Here is a 13877-nt window from a genome sequence, read left to right as displayed (position 1 = left end):
CATGTGACTGACCCCACTAAGTACCCTGGACACCAAGGCTCAAGTGGGCGACATCCCCAGTTGGCAACGCTTCCTGCATATTGCCCTCTTTTTAACTGGGAGAATTAAGGGTTGTCCTATTGCTGATTTTCACCCGAATCCATCCTTTCATTGTAATAAAACATAATCATGAATACGGCAGCTTTGCTGAGTTCTGTCAGTCCTCCCAGCAAATCACTGAACCCAAGGCAAGTCTTCAGAACCCTCAACACAAGAAGGCTTTTCCTGGCATCAAGAACCAGACAGAGACACTGCGACAGGCTGTGGGCAGGCTGTGTTTGGCTGGGGTGGACTCCACTTAAGACATTTCAAAAAAAAAAAAAGGCTCCAAGATCTCCCTGTTTCCTACCCACCTTGTTTCCTGATCTTCTGTGACTGGAGCAGACCTATGGAAGAGAGGAGTCTTAACATCATCTGCCCACTTTTGAGAGGCTTGGCATTTGTCTTTGAGCCCCACGAGGGCTGGCACAGCTTCATCTTTGGCACAAAGCAAGTGTCAGCGTGTGTCTCTGAGACACATGAGCCAGGATGGGCAATCATAAGGAGACCGGCCAAGGCCCTTCTCTAAAGCAAAACAAAGCCAGTAATGTGGCTTGGGACACACCAGGCCTGGAGAGGCCAACAGGGTCCTCCCTGAAGACCCACAGGGACTTGCACAAAGGTCACCTAGCAGGACTTTCACCTGAGGCCACAGCTTGGTCTCTCAGTGGCATCAGCTGCCCTTGGTCCCTGTGCTTGGCTTGTGCTGAATGCAGGGAAGAGGAGGGGATGGTCCCAAAATAGAGCCACTGCCCCTGGGGAGCCTGAGGGCAGGAGAAGGAGGGTTTGACAAGGATCGAATGCAGGGGGCAGACCTGACGGAGGCAGGAGAGTTGGGAGGGACTTCCAGAGGCAAGGGAGGGGACAGAGCCATGCTGCTGGTCTACACATCCCAGGGGGAGACTCTGAAGGACTTTCAGTAGGTATTCGGTGGGTTTAAAAAAAAGAAAAAGAAGAAGGTGGAGGGAGGGAATAGGAGCAACTGCTTCAGAGGCACAGAGTATCCTTCTGGGCTAAACTAGAAAGAGGAACTGTGGTTGTGAATGCACTAAATGCTGTACTTTAAAATGAGTCATTGCCCTCACTGGTGTGGCTCAGTGGATTGAACGCTGGCCTGCAAGCCAGAGGGTCACTGGTTCAGTTCCTGGTCAGGACACTTGCCTGGGTTGCAGGCCAGGTTCCCAGTAGGGGATGTGCAAGAAGCAACGATACATTGATGTTTCTCTCCCTCTCTTTCTCTCTCCCTTCCCCTCTGCCTAAAAATAAATAAATAAAATCTTTTAAAAAATGAGTCATTACATGTTTTGTGAATTTTACCTCAACTAAAAATAAGTGAGTGGGGGGCCCTGGCTGGGTGGTTCAGTTAGTTAGAGTATTGACCCAATACGCCAAGGTTGTGGGTTTGATCCCCGGCCAGGGCCCATCAAGAATCAACCAATGAAAGCACAAATGGGTGGAAAAACAAATTAGTGTTTCTGTCTCTCTATCCCTTCCTGTCTCTTCCCAAAATCAATAAATAAAAATAAACACAAGAGCCCTGGCTGGTGTGGCTCAGTGGATTGAGTGCCGGCCTGTGAACCAAAGGGTCGCTAGTTGGATTCCCAGTCAGGGCACATGCCTGGGCTGTAGGCCAGGTCCCCAGTGCGGGGCATGCAAGAGACAACCCACCAACGTTTCTCTCCCTCTCTTTCTCCCTTCGTCTCTCTGTAAAAATAAATAAAAATAAAATCTTTAAAAAATAAAAAAGAGAAACAACTCTTTCAATAACAACAGGTATACATTTTAAAATAAAGAAATAGGTGAGTGAGGCAAGCCCAGGAGGCGGGCAGGTCCTGGAAGCGCGCCCCCCAGGGACCTTTCCCCAGGCGGGTACCGAGTTCTGTTTCCACATTGTCCAGCGCTGAGCCCTGAAACGTGGCAGGTGTGACCGAGGATCAAATTTCTAAATGTTATTTATTGTTAATTCTTTAAATTTAAATAGGGGCCTCTGAAAGGGGCCCCCTGTGGGACAGCGCAGAGTGGAGGAAAGAGTGACCCCAGTACTGAGGGTTTAGGGTGGAGCAGGCCTCGCGCTGGCTCACACCCGAGTTTGTGCTTTGTCATCCTGACAACATCAGGATCAGGAAAACACGGTAACATCAGAATTGCTTGCATTGGGCCCTCTTGTGGGCTCCGCACCCCTCGCTGGGTGTCAGTCTCACGTGTGGTCACTTGAGTACTTACCTGTGCTCCGCTGGCCCTGCCTCTGGCTTCTCTTCCGACCTGGGCAGGACGAACTCTGGCTGCGGCCTTGCACTGGAGACAGAGAGAGGTGACCAGGGATGACAAGGTGGCGTGAGCACAGGGGCTCGAGGTTCCCACTGGCCTCTTTGGCCCGGACCCACCATGCCTGAGGGCAGCTTGGACAGGGTTTTGCTGTCCCCAGGAAGTGCTGGGATGGGAGGGTGGAGAGAAGTGATCACCCAGAGGTTAATGAAGATGAGGCAGCTGTGAGGAAGAGGTGTGGGCGGGGACAGGGAGAGACCGGGAACCATTTTTTTGGAGCATGTATCTCAGCTTATCACCCCAGAGGCATCTACATGTGTGTTCCAGGGGTGCTGTCGCCCCCTGCGCTACGACTCCAGAAGGTGGATGCCTGCTTGTGTTATGTTTCCATGCCTGTGCAGAGCTAAGGCTCGGGAGTCAGGAGGAGCGTGACTCAGGGAGAGAGAAAGAGAGACAGAGACAGAGACAAAGAGAGACACAGATGAGAGACAGAGAGACAGGAAGAGAGAGTCAGAGGGAGGGAGGGAGGAGGAAAGAAAAAGAACAAGGAAAGAGTTATTACTACTTCACATTCATTATGATGGCTACTATTATAAAAACAGAAAGTAACAACAAGGACGGGGAGAAACCGGACTCCGTGCCTCGCTGGTGGGATGTACGATGGTGCAGCCACCGTGGGAAACAGCATGATCCCACTCACAGGAGGTCCCTGGAGGAGTCAGATCCACAGGGACAGGAAGTAGACAGTGGGGGCCAGCAGCAGGGGAGGGGATGGGAGTCAGTGTGGGAAGGTGTTAAGTTCTGGAGACGGACAGTGGGGACGGCTGCACGACAATGCGAATGTACTTATGGCCACTGAGCTGTGCACTTAATAGATAAAATGGTGAACCTTACATTATGTAAATGTTATTGCAAGTAAAAAAATTTTTTAGTTAAAATTTTTTTAAATTACAGGACAGAAGGAAAGAAGAAAGGGAGGGAGGAAGAAAGGGAGGAGGAAATAAGGAGCAAAGAGCTAGGAGAGGAGGAAAAATTCCTGAATGGCAAGGGATGGCGACCCCTGCCTGCCCCTCAGCCTCACCTCCCCTGTGCTGCCCTCTGTCACATTAAATGACACTGTGTCAACACGCTGTACTTTTGCTCATTATGCGCCTCATCTGCCGATATCACCCCTCCCTGTCCCCAGGGCCCACTTTCCTCACTGGGTGAGGTGTCATTCTCCTTTGCCATTTAAAGGAACTTCTGGTCCAGGACTCTATCTTAGTTGCCTCTGTGTCCCTGTGTTCTCACACAGGGCCAGGCGATGAAACATACTTTCCACCCACTGAAAGCCCCACCTCTCTTACAGACTTGCTGTGTGGCTGTGGGCAGGTGCCTTGCCCTCTCTGAGCCTCAGCTACCCAGGCTGTAAGATGCCATCAGCATCCTCCACCTGTCTGGCTCTTGGGAGGGATGTGACAGTATCCAGCGGATGGCACAAGGGCTCCATAACTGGGTGGGACCAGACTAGCCCTGAAGGTCTGTGACAGTCACAAACAGGGAGGCAATAAGGTTTTAAAGGGACATGTCTGGGCCTCTCAGGGTGAGTATGGAGCTGGTGCTCCCTCTGTAAGGGGAGAACTTAGCATCATCATGATTACCGTGAGCACACCATTTTTGCTACCTTTGCTACACTGTTCCTGATTTTTCACAATAACCTCCAAGGTCATTGTGAACTTTTTATGTACCTAGTGTCCTTCTGTGACTAAGTGGGGAAACCTAGATTTGAACTGGGGTCTGACTCCAAGTCCTCGAGAGAAGAGCAGGGCCTCGGGTGTGACGTTGGTCCCTGCTGAGCCAAAGCCCCTGGCTGCCCCCCATGCAAGCCCAGCTTGGTGCCAGCACCCACCCACCCCGACAGGGACACTCTGCACAGACCTTTCTCTCCTGGCCTTGAGCCTTTCTTCTTCATACCTGGAAGAGAGAAGGAGCCGCATGTGAGACGCAGCTCTGTAGACACACTGCCCGGGGAGTTCTGTATGTAAACTAGGCTTCAGAGCAGCAAGTACAGCCAGAGCTGACAGTCTGCTGGCCTTTCCATGCTTCCTGAGCTGCTTTGCAAGCCCCCTGGAGCAGGGAATATCTGTTTTGTTGGCATGTCCCAGCATCTGGTGGAGATGCGACCCAACAGGCATTTTTTTGCCTGACCCAGTGATTGAAGAGTGCCATTATAAAGCAACACACTCACTGGCGTGGGTTGGTCTACATACCCCTCAACCAGGGCAAAGTATTTCTGTAAAGGGTTGGAGAGTAAACATTTTCAGCTTTGCACGCCAGTCTGGGTTGTACTAACTCAATTCATTTGCAGCTTGAAAACAGGCATAGATGATCTGTTAAGAAATGGGTGTTGCTGTGTGCCAATAAAACTTTATTTATAAAAACAAGTAGCAAGCCATGGCTTGCTGGCCCTGTCCTGCACTAGATCCCCAGGCCCACAGTATTCTCTAACCTCACATGCTCTTGTTTCACTGATTCCCTCTGTTCTGCTGCTCCCCCACTCACATCTGGCTCCTGGGCAGCCGTGTTCAGCTGAGTGGGGACCTCAGGTGCTTGGGAGCATTGAGGATGCCGGCGGGGGCACTCAAAGGGCACAGGGACACTTACTGTAGCACGCAGTCTGGGATCTGCACGTGCTCCATGGGGATGAGCTGCTCCAGATCTTCCAAGCTGTGCACGTACTGGATCTTGTTGATGAACTTGACGCTGACAGGAGAAGGAGGTGTTGTCACCCAGAACCAGGAGGAGCGATGGTGGACAGGCAGGCACACATAACCCGATCTGAGGATGCCCTGAGCACCTTAGCTGAAAGCCCCCTCCCTGCCCGATGCCAGCCCCACTGTCTACCCCGACTGCGGTGGACAGAGCAGAGCCTTGGGTCTCCCTGCATGAGAGGAGAAGCATCCTGGGCCGTGCGTCTGGCCCCGACCCCTGCTAAGCTGAGGCCCTGGTTTAAGGGAAGCAGAGCGGCAAGAGGCTCCAACAGACTCTAGGATGTCTCTCTCCATCCACCCTAAGAAGTGCCCCTCTGCTCCAGTTTCCCCAAGAATGCCTTCCTGGCACTCTCATCACCGCTGGGGACCGCAGTCACCCTTTGGGCACAGAAAGGCAAACGTGGGGCTGCTGACTCCTCCTCCTCCATTCTCTTGGGATGAGCGGTGTCTCGCTGTCTGGACCAGACTCAGGCTGGCTGGCAACACGCAGTGCTTTGAACTCATGGTTATTTATTTACTTTTTAAAATTTTATCTGAAACCTACTTTTGGTGGTATATAAAGTAAACTTTTTTCCAAGGGAAAGCGGAATTTTGTAACAATGAGAAATGTCAGGCCAAGAGAATATAACAGTATGAAACATAAGAAAACAATCCAGCGGCAGTAGAGAAAGGTAAGACAGAGTGAGATGTCTACAAAGGTGTGTCAAGACAAATTTGACACACCTTTTAGGGATCAGACAAAAATTCAGCTCAAGCTGTCCAGCATCCAGGGATAAGTTCCGCAGCTTATGGTGTGTCCTCGGGAAAAATAAAGCAGTTGCTCAGCAGAGGCCAGTGGTGACTGGCGAGGGGATGCCAGAGATTTTCCCGCAGGGAGTCACAAAGTGGCCATGTGTACTGGAAAAACAAGTCCAACTGCTTTCATGCAGTTCAGATTTATTTTTTTTTCTACAAAAATTATCCTTGGAGCCTGAGGCCTCCCTCCGGTTGGTGTGACAGAAGGGTAAAGTGCGAATGCGCAGGGGGTGAAGCGGGTCATCCACGCTGTACCTGGGCCTGCTGGGCCCAGCAGGCTCTGAGGGGGGACGGATTGGGTTTGTTAGGAAGGTTTTTTTTTGTGGTTCTCAGAGCCAGCACCTGCTGCTCTGAGCGCTGGTCTATAAATAGAGGCAAAAATCACGTCATGATGTTGTGGTCTCACCCACGGCGCCCATCAGTGGAAACAGATACCCGAATCTCTGCAGTGACTGTGCTCTGTCTGCCCGTGAGCTGAGCTTTCCGGCGGGGGGCGGGGGTGGGTTGGGAGAAGCACTTTCCCAAACTCTGATCGGCCTGGAAGGCACAGGGCTGTTCTTGCAGATACAATGACAGAAACTCAATGCTAGACTGTAGCTCAGAATCGGTCTCAACTTTCCTCGGCTTTTTAACGGAGAGGTTCACTTCCCCACCTCCTTTCTTTTTTAGTTTGAAAGCTCAGAATGAGATCCTCAAAATTTACCGTGGGAATAGCAACCAAGAGTGAGTGATGATCTGCCTTGAACGAGGGGACATTGAGGACAGAATGGAATTCTGTTAGGCCGAAGTGCGTGTACACCGTTTTGCCCAGTGGGTTCGTCGTTAGCACAAATGATCCATCGCTAGTGCGCTATGTACCTGCTTTCACTAATACTAGGAGTCCTTCAGCACAGACCCTGGAGTTGCAAATGCTTCATGCTGTGAGTGTCTTTCAAGGCCAAGTGTGGCCCTGACTCTTAAACTCATCACAGATTCTTAACTGGGAATGTGGAAATGAAGGATCTTGATCCAATTCAGTGTTTGGAGTGACATTAAATTAAATGTACATTCAACATTTATGTGATTGACTACAGCATTTAACATGCCAAATTTTGTTTCCTTGGTCTGTTTTTCCAGAAGCTTCTATATTGTTCAGTAAAGGGGGAACCCAGCAGGCCTGGCGTGCCCTACCTCTGCAGAGAGAGACCTGGGCTCTCGGTCCTCGAGGGAGATCACCTGGAAGCCTAGAATTATCCTGCTTGGTAAGAGTGTCTTGGGTTGCCTAGGGCCTGGAGTGCAGCCACGTAGCCTGTGCTACTGCCGTGATTTATGGTGGGGGCCTTAGGCCATGTAATGCCAGTGTGACCTCTGGAGTGGCTGGAGACCGAGTGACTAGGGTGGGCCACTTGGTCCTCCGTTCCTGTCTGGCCGAGCCCCAGAAAAACCCTGGATGCCCAGGTGAGCTTCCTAACGGACAGCTCATGCAGTCCCGCGTCCTGGCTGGGAGGCCTAAGGCTTCCGGCACGACTCCACTGCGGGGGGGCGGCAGGGGGGACAACTGGAAGCTCAATTCTGGTTTCTCCAAGACCCCCATTCATGCCCTTTCCCTTTGCCAACCTTCATGTCCACCCTTTTGTTGTAATAACCCGTACCTGTGAGTGTAGCAGCTTTTCTGAGCTCTGTGAGTCCTTCGGGCGAGTTACCAATCCCACAGGGGGTTCATGTGTCGGTTCACTGAATTATTTTGTGGGCCAGGAGTAGGTCAGACCCTCCTGGCACCCTAATGGCCCCCACACAAATTCTGGAGTGAATGGAGCTGGGTTCCCTTCTGAGGGAAGGTGGTAGGCTAGTGACCTGGCTGGGTGACCCTGGGTGAGTTCCTTGACCTTTCTGAGCCTCAGTTTCCTCATTTGCGAATGTGCGTGATCGCACCAACCTCTCAGGGCTGTGTTTGTAAATGTTAAAAGGTATCCAGTGTTCAATGTGGGAGAGCCAGTTACTGTTTTCCGCATGCTTGTTGCTTTATAATGATACCTGTGATTGAAAACTGTTTAAATAATATGCATTTAGCGTAAAGAAGCTGGGAAATGCAGATTAAAAAAAAAAGACTGACAACAACCCACATGGGTATCGGGGCACAGGTCACACTCTCACCTGATGAAGGGGCGGGAGATGGCCAGCACGGTGCGGATAAACCAGGACGGGTGGACGATGATCAGGGACTTCAGGTTTTTCCGTAATCTGTGTGGGCAGGCAGAGGAAGCAAGGTGGGCTCCAGGGGGCCAGCCCTGGGGAGGGAGGGGCTCACAGGTGTTGCCTCCCCTGGACCCCCTGTGGGTGCCATGATTTTACAGGGGGAGGCAGAGTCTCTGTGAAGCTAAGCCCCTTGGGGGAGTCTGCAAGTGGCAGAGCTGGCTCCCTCTTACATGAGAGTCTGAGCTTTTGGCTGCATGGCCACGCCACCTCCTGTTCCTGAAAGTTTTTTGTGGGTACCCTGGTTCTGACCACCTGTGTGGTCTTGTTGAATTGTGTCCCCCCGCAATACACATGATGCAGCCCTAACCCCCAGGACCTCAGAATGGGACACTGTTTGGAAAACAGGTCATTGCAGAGGTAATGATTTCAGCTGAGGTCACACTGGAGCAGGATGGGCTCCAATATAAGATGAGTGGTGTCCTAGAAAAAGGGGGAAATTCGGACACAGACACACACAGGGAGATGCCATGTAGAGATGAAGGCAGAGACTGGGGTGATGCATCCACAAGCCAAGGGACGCCGAGGACTGCCAGCGACCACTAGGAGCTGGGAGAGCATGGAGCAGATTGTCCCTCCAGGCCCCGGAGGAACCAGCCCTGCTGACACCTCAGCTCTCAGTTCCCCTTGCACCCGAGGCGGGCCCCCAGCCCCCCTGCTCACCTTCTATCGATCATCTGGTAGCACTTCTTCAGCCAGCTGATGCCCGGCATCCTCCGCCGGGGGGTGGCGCCGTTCAGGTACACAATCATGTAATCCTCCGCCACCAGCAGTTCCAAACTGCTGATGACATACCTGGTCACAGGGCACAGAGGACAGGGGACTCGGTGAGAGCAGCCCAGAGTTAGAAAGCCCCAGGTCCTGGGACTGAACACCTGTGGCACCTGCCCCCTTTGCCACCCCCTGCCCCAGCTGTGCCAGCCACACCTGTTCAGGAGATGGGGTGGATATGAATAACCTCGGCCCACTGCAAATTTGTGTCAGTGGGTATAATGAGTGTAACAGTTACATTTAATTGAGCATTTACTATGTGCCATGCTTTATATGCATGACTTCACTTAATATCTCCACTAATTCTGGGGGTGGACCTCAATAGCCCCAGATATAGCTGGGGAACAGGCACCCACAGCAGACGGTCCACTGCACTGGATTTTGGGACCCGAGGTTCATCCCAGCTCTATCTCTCCCTGAGCAATTTCAGAAAGATCCTTTCTTCTCTCAGCCTCTACTTTCCCATCTGTAACTGGGGAGACTGGGTTTGCCTGTATCTCAGGCCACTTCCCATTTCAACCTCCCACAGGCACCTCCTCGTCCTCTGGTCCACCTAGTGCCCAAGCCCCACTGTGTAAGAAGGAAATCGTCATAGTAACGATAATGAGTAATCACGGTTTACTGAGCTCTTACTGTCATCTGCCAGGTGCTTCATATGTATTATCTTTCTCTGTCATAATAAAACGGTGCCTGTGTCCTTGAGCAAGGGACTTACTCTCTGCGCCTCAGACTCTGCCCCCCGAGGAGGGGAGGGCCTTACCCCACAGGGCTGTGGTGAGGGTGCAATGCATTATCACATACACAGACTTAGCTTCGTGGCTGCCACATAGAAACACTCAATACATGACAGTGACGATGACAACTGCACCAATGAGGCCCAGTGGGTGAGCAGGGGACTCAGATCCAGGCCTGCTGGTGGCCCAGCCCCTCGCTGGTGCCAGGCACAGCCCCTCCCAACATGGTTCTCGCAGGCTGGTCCAGCCCACTCTGGGACTCTCGGAAACGTCGGCACCCGGCACGGAGTAGGCAGGCCACTCACAGGAAGAGGTGCTCCATGATGTAGTGGTAGTCGGGGGAGCTGCTGTCTGGGAGGAAGCAGGCCGCAAACACGATGATGGCATTGAGGCCTTCGCCATAGTACCCTGGGGAGATGCAGCCAGTGAGTGGCCCCAGGCAGAGGTGGGCAGAGCCCTCTCTGAGCTTCCAGTTGCCCCGTGCCCCTGACCTGGCTCTGCCTTTGGTAGGGAATGCCAGCCACCCTCATCAGCACCCTGGCATGCACCTGGAGTCCATGCCGAGTCCCCATGCAAATTCCACCCTTGCCCACCCAGAGACAGGCGGGCCACTCACAGGAAGAGGTGCATCAGGCTTAACATCAGGGGCGGCTCATGAAGAGCCTGGGGTTCAGAGAGGGCTGCTGACCGTGGGGCTCCAGTGGCCCAGCTGCAGCCAAGAGGGGGCCCTGGGGCGCGGTCTCACCTCCGTGGGTCACCACCCTCATGTAGGGCCGGATCATGTGCAGGTCGATCCGGTGCTCTTGTTCTCCGATGATCACCGTCCGCCACAGGCGCCCGTTGGCAGCACCGCCATCCTCAGCCGAGCCATCCCCAAACAGGTCCGCGCTGTCCCCAGGCATGTTCTTGGCAGCAGCCACGGGGGTGTCATCTGGAAGCGGGCCAGGGGGTGAGTGGAAAGGACACCTGAGTCAGATGTCTCTCGTCCCAGGCTCTCCCAGCTGCCTTCGCTGCCTGTGGCCGCAGAGCCCACACCGCTCCCCAGGCCACAGGCAAAACACTTGTCCTATGCTCCACTCACCGACAGCGTCAGCCTGAGGCTGTTGGGGAAATAGGGGACCTGGGAGACAAAAAGTCACTCCCGCGTGATTTTTTTTCAAGCTGTGGAATCCAGGAAAATGCTCAGGGTGGATGCCAGGCAGTCAGCCTGGGTAGAGCTCATCTCTGTAAACGACTTGCTGTGTGACTTTGCACATAGTTTCTCCTCTGTGTGCATCTGTCCTCCTCGGGCTCTCAGACACTCTGAGAATACCCACCTCTTTCCCAGCCTTCATCCTGCAGGCTTCCTGCTTCAGGAAATGGCTCAGGCACATTCCCAGCTGCTCAGGCCCCCAAATGCAGGCATCACCATTGACTCCCTCTTCCCTTTCTCTTCCATCCTCACCCCCACCCCCGCCCCTCAGGCCTGTGGCTCTGCTTCGATCCCCGATCCCCATCCCCGTGGCTACCAGGACCACAGTCTTTCTCGCCTGAACTGTGCTCTTGTCTCGACTTGTCAGATCAATTAATATCTACTCAGTGAAACCTGAGCCACCTTTCAAAAGGAGCCCCGGCTCCCAGTGACCCCAGCTCAACGTGTGTCACCCTGAGTGAGTGTTTTTGACATTTGGGGCTGGGTCACTCTCTGTGGGGGGCTGCCCTGGGCACTGCAGGGTGTTGAGCAGCACTTGTAGCCTCCACCCCAAGTCATGACAACCGTAGATGAAACCAGACGTTGCCAAGGGCTCTCTAGGGGGCAGAATCAACCCCCCGGGAAGACGGCCCCTCCCCCCCATGCCATCACCTCACCCAGTCTTCTCATGGCACTGACCAGCTGCAGTGGCCTCGTGCACATTTATTATCTAGTGTCTGTCTCCGACCCCTATGTGTGCAGATGGGCACCACCGTCTGTTCCTGCCACATTCCCTCCGCATCCCGTCTCAGCTGAGACCTGCTCCCGAGTAAATGCTCCATAAACACTTGTGGAATCAGTTGGAGGCATTTCCTTTTGATATTGGTCACCCTTGAGAATAATACGTGATATGCAGTGGCCAGCGCACCCTCCTGGGGCTGTTTCGTGAGCCCTGGGTCAGGATACCCGCCCCACCTGAGCCTGTGGGGATGGAGGGGCTGCTCTAGGAGGCTGGCCTGGGAAGCTGCAGGGGGTGCTGAGTGCAACCTGGGGCCACTCGGGTGCCATGGGCAACCCTCGAGCTCACCTTCCCACTCCAGCTCATTGCCATTCCCCAGGAACTCCAGTGAGTCGGTCTCATCGGGGGTCTCGATGTCATCCACATTGATGTCCAGGTCATCAGGTGTGTCCAAAAAGTCATCCGACAGCAGGGAGCCCTCGCTCTGATCCAGGGAAATGTTGATCTCTGGAGCGACCAGTGTCTTCCGCTTACGGTGGGCTCCGTTGAAGTTCAACGTGTTGGGAGGGGCTTCAGAGAAACAGGAAAATGGAAACGACAAAACAAAACAGGTGCTTCTTCTTTCTTTTTCCTCCTCTCCACTTCCTGACCTGGTGGGGGCTGTACCCCATTGTGTGGTAGGCCCACTACCTATATTTAGTAGAGAAACTGGAGGCCCAGGGAGGCTAAGCAACCAGCTCAAGGACACACAGCAACACTGCTGTGCTGACTTCATGATGGTGCCACGTGTCTGTCACCCAGTACAGCTGCTCTCCTTGTGGGCCTCAGAGCAGAACAACCCAACCCTCTTCCCTGACATTCTCCCCAGGAGTCACGGCCCCTGGGGTTTCTGCAGTCTGGGGCCCGCCGAGACCCGGAAAGAGCGCCCCCATTTCTGCAGGCGTTGAAACTCACAGGACGTGTCTTCCGCTGGACTGCCAAGTGAGTCCATCCCCGTCTCTTCCCGTAACGGCCTGCAGACCAGCCAGGAGGGGACATTACCAGGCACCAAAAATTCAGCCATTGGAGCGTGGAGTTCAGACACAACAACAAAAACAAAAACAACAAAACTCGCTTAGTTCTGGGAATTGTTGAGACAAAATACGTCTGTGCCTCAGCACAGAAAACCATGCCACCCCCGTGCCAGAGGCTCCCTGCCGAGAACCCACTGTCTGTTGTCTTTATTTTTTTGTGTGATGGGGAAAGCCGAAGCTGAGAGAGAGGGAGGGTCTCATCCCGTCACACAGTCTCACATACTCTGAGATGTAAGCCGCATGGTTTATGAGGCGGCTCTGCAGGGTTCGGTCTCTGGTGCATTGTTGCTGGTAAACGCAGCCAGAAGTTACCCAGCGGACACAGGAGTAGACCGAAAGAGGTCCCCATGGCCGACACTGGGGCAGTTTGGGCAGCGACAACAAAAAAATCATGGAGTATTGGATTGTAAGTTGAAATGTAAAATAAAATATCCGTGAGATTATATGGATATACATAAATAATTGAAGCAATAAATATAGGGGAGAAGAGACAACTTTTTTGCATGGAAGAATTCCAAATAATGTGTGTAGATTCTCTGCCCTCAGGAGATGGAAAATAACTCCATGCTCTTTCATGCGGGCTGGACGGAGTGGCTTCCTTCCCAAGAGGACAGTGTGAGACGGGGGAGAGTGACCTGACAGTGTGGAAGCCTGACCAGCGCGCTCCGCCGGGGGATAAAGGTTGATGTCAATGGTGGTAAGTCACGGTGACACACGACCCTGGACTCGAGGGGATGAGAAGCCCTTCGCTGTGGCGTTTTCCTCCAGAGCCCGCCCCCCTGGTCTAACCATGAGAAAAACACCAAACTCCCAGTTTAGAAATATTCTACAAAATCCCTGAGCAGTCCTCCTCAAAACTGTCAAAATGACCAAAAACAAGGAAAGTGTGAGTAACCTCTAGCTCGGATGAGCCTATGGGGACGTGAGGACTAAATGGCATGTGGGGCCCTGAGGGGGGTCCTGGGGCTGAATGGTGTCAGGAAAAAGAGGCTGTAGAAATCTGAATAAACTGTGGACTTAAGTCATTAATAATGTACCGATATTGGTCCATTAACTATAACATGGGTGCCAGTCTAATTTAAAATATTGATCATAGGAGAAACCGGGTGCAGGGTATATGGAAACTTTCTGTAATATTCGTGCAGCAATATTCTGTACATATGAAACTTCTTGAAGGCCCTGGCTGGCGTAGGTCAGTGGATTGAACGTGGGCTGTGAACCAAAGCATCGCAGGTTCAATTCCTAGTCAGGGCACATGCCTGGGTTTCA

At 52.9% G+C, this 13877-nt stretch overlaps 1 protein-coding gene across 1 annotated transcript in view; it reads right to left on the bottom strand.

The window, feature by feature from the left end:
• Positions 1-13877, bottom strand: part of ATCAY (ATCAY kinesin light chain interacting caytaxin) — a 32251-nt gene that overhangs the window by 3556 nt on the left and 14818 nt on the right. The window contains exons 3-12 of the mRNA XM_028519283.2: positions 12490-12548; positions 11884-12105; positions 10371-10556; positions 9931-10033; positions 8784-8915; positions 8022-8108; positions 4987-5085; positions 4261-4296; positions 2302-2373; positions 393-425 (exon numbers count right to left, since the gene is read on the bottom strand). Of these exons, the coding sequence (XP_028375084.1) occupies positions 393-425; positions 2302-2373; positions 4261-4296; positions 4987-5085; positions 8022-8108; positions 8784-8915; positions 9931-10033; positions 10371-10556; positions 11884-12105; positions 12490-12548 (1029 nt within the window). The remainder of the gene's footprint in view (positions 1-392; positions 426-2301; positions 2374-4260; positions 4297-4986; positions 5086-8021; positions 8109-8783; positions 8916-9930; positions 10034-10370; positions 10557-11883; positions 12106-12489; positions 12549-13877) is intronic.

This window comes from Phyllostomus discolor, chromosome 8 (assembly GCF_004126475.2).
Source record: "Phyllostomus discolor isolate MPI-MPIP mPhyDis1 chromosome 8, mPhyDis1.pri.v3, whole genome shotgun sequence".
NCBI classification, from domain to species: domain Eukaryota; kingdom Metazoa; phylum Chordata; class Mammalia; order Chiroptera; family Phyllostomidae; genus Phyllostomus; species Phyllostomus discolor.
The sequence above is the reverse complement of the archived record's forward strand: the minus strand, read 5'-3'. Positions and strand labels throughout refer to the sequence as shown.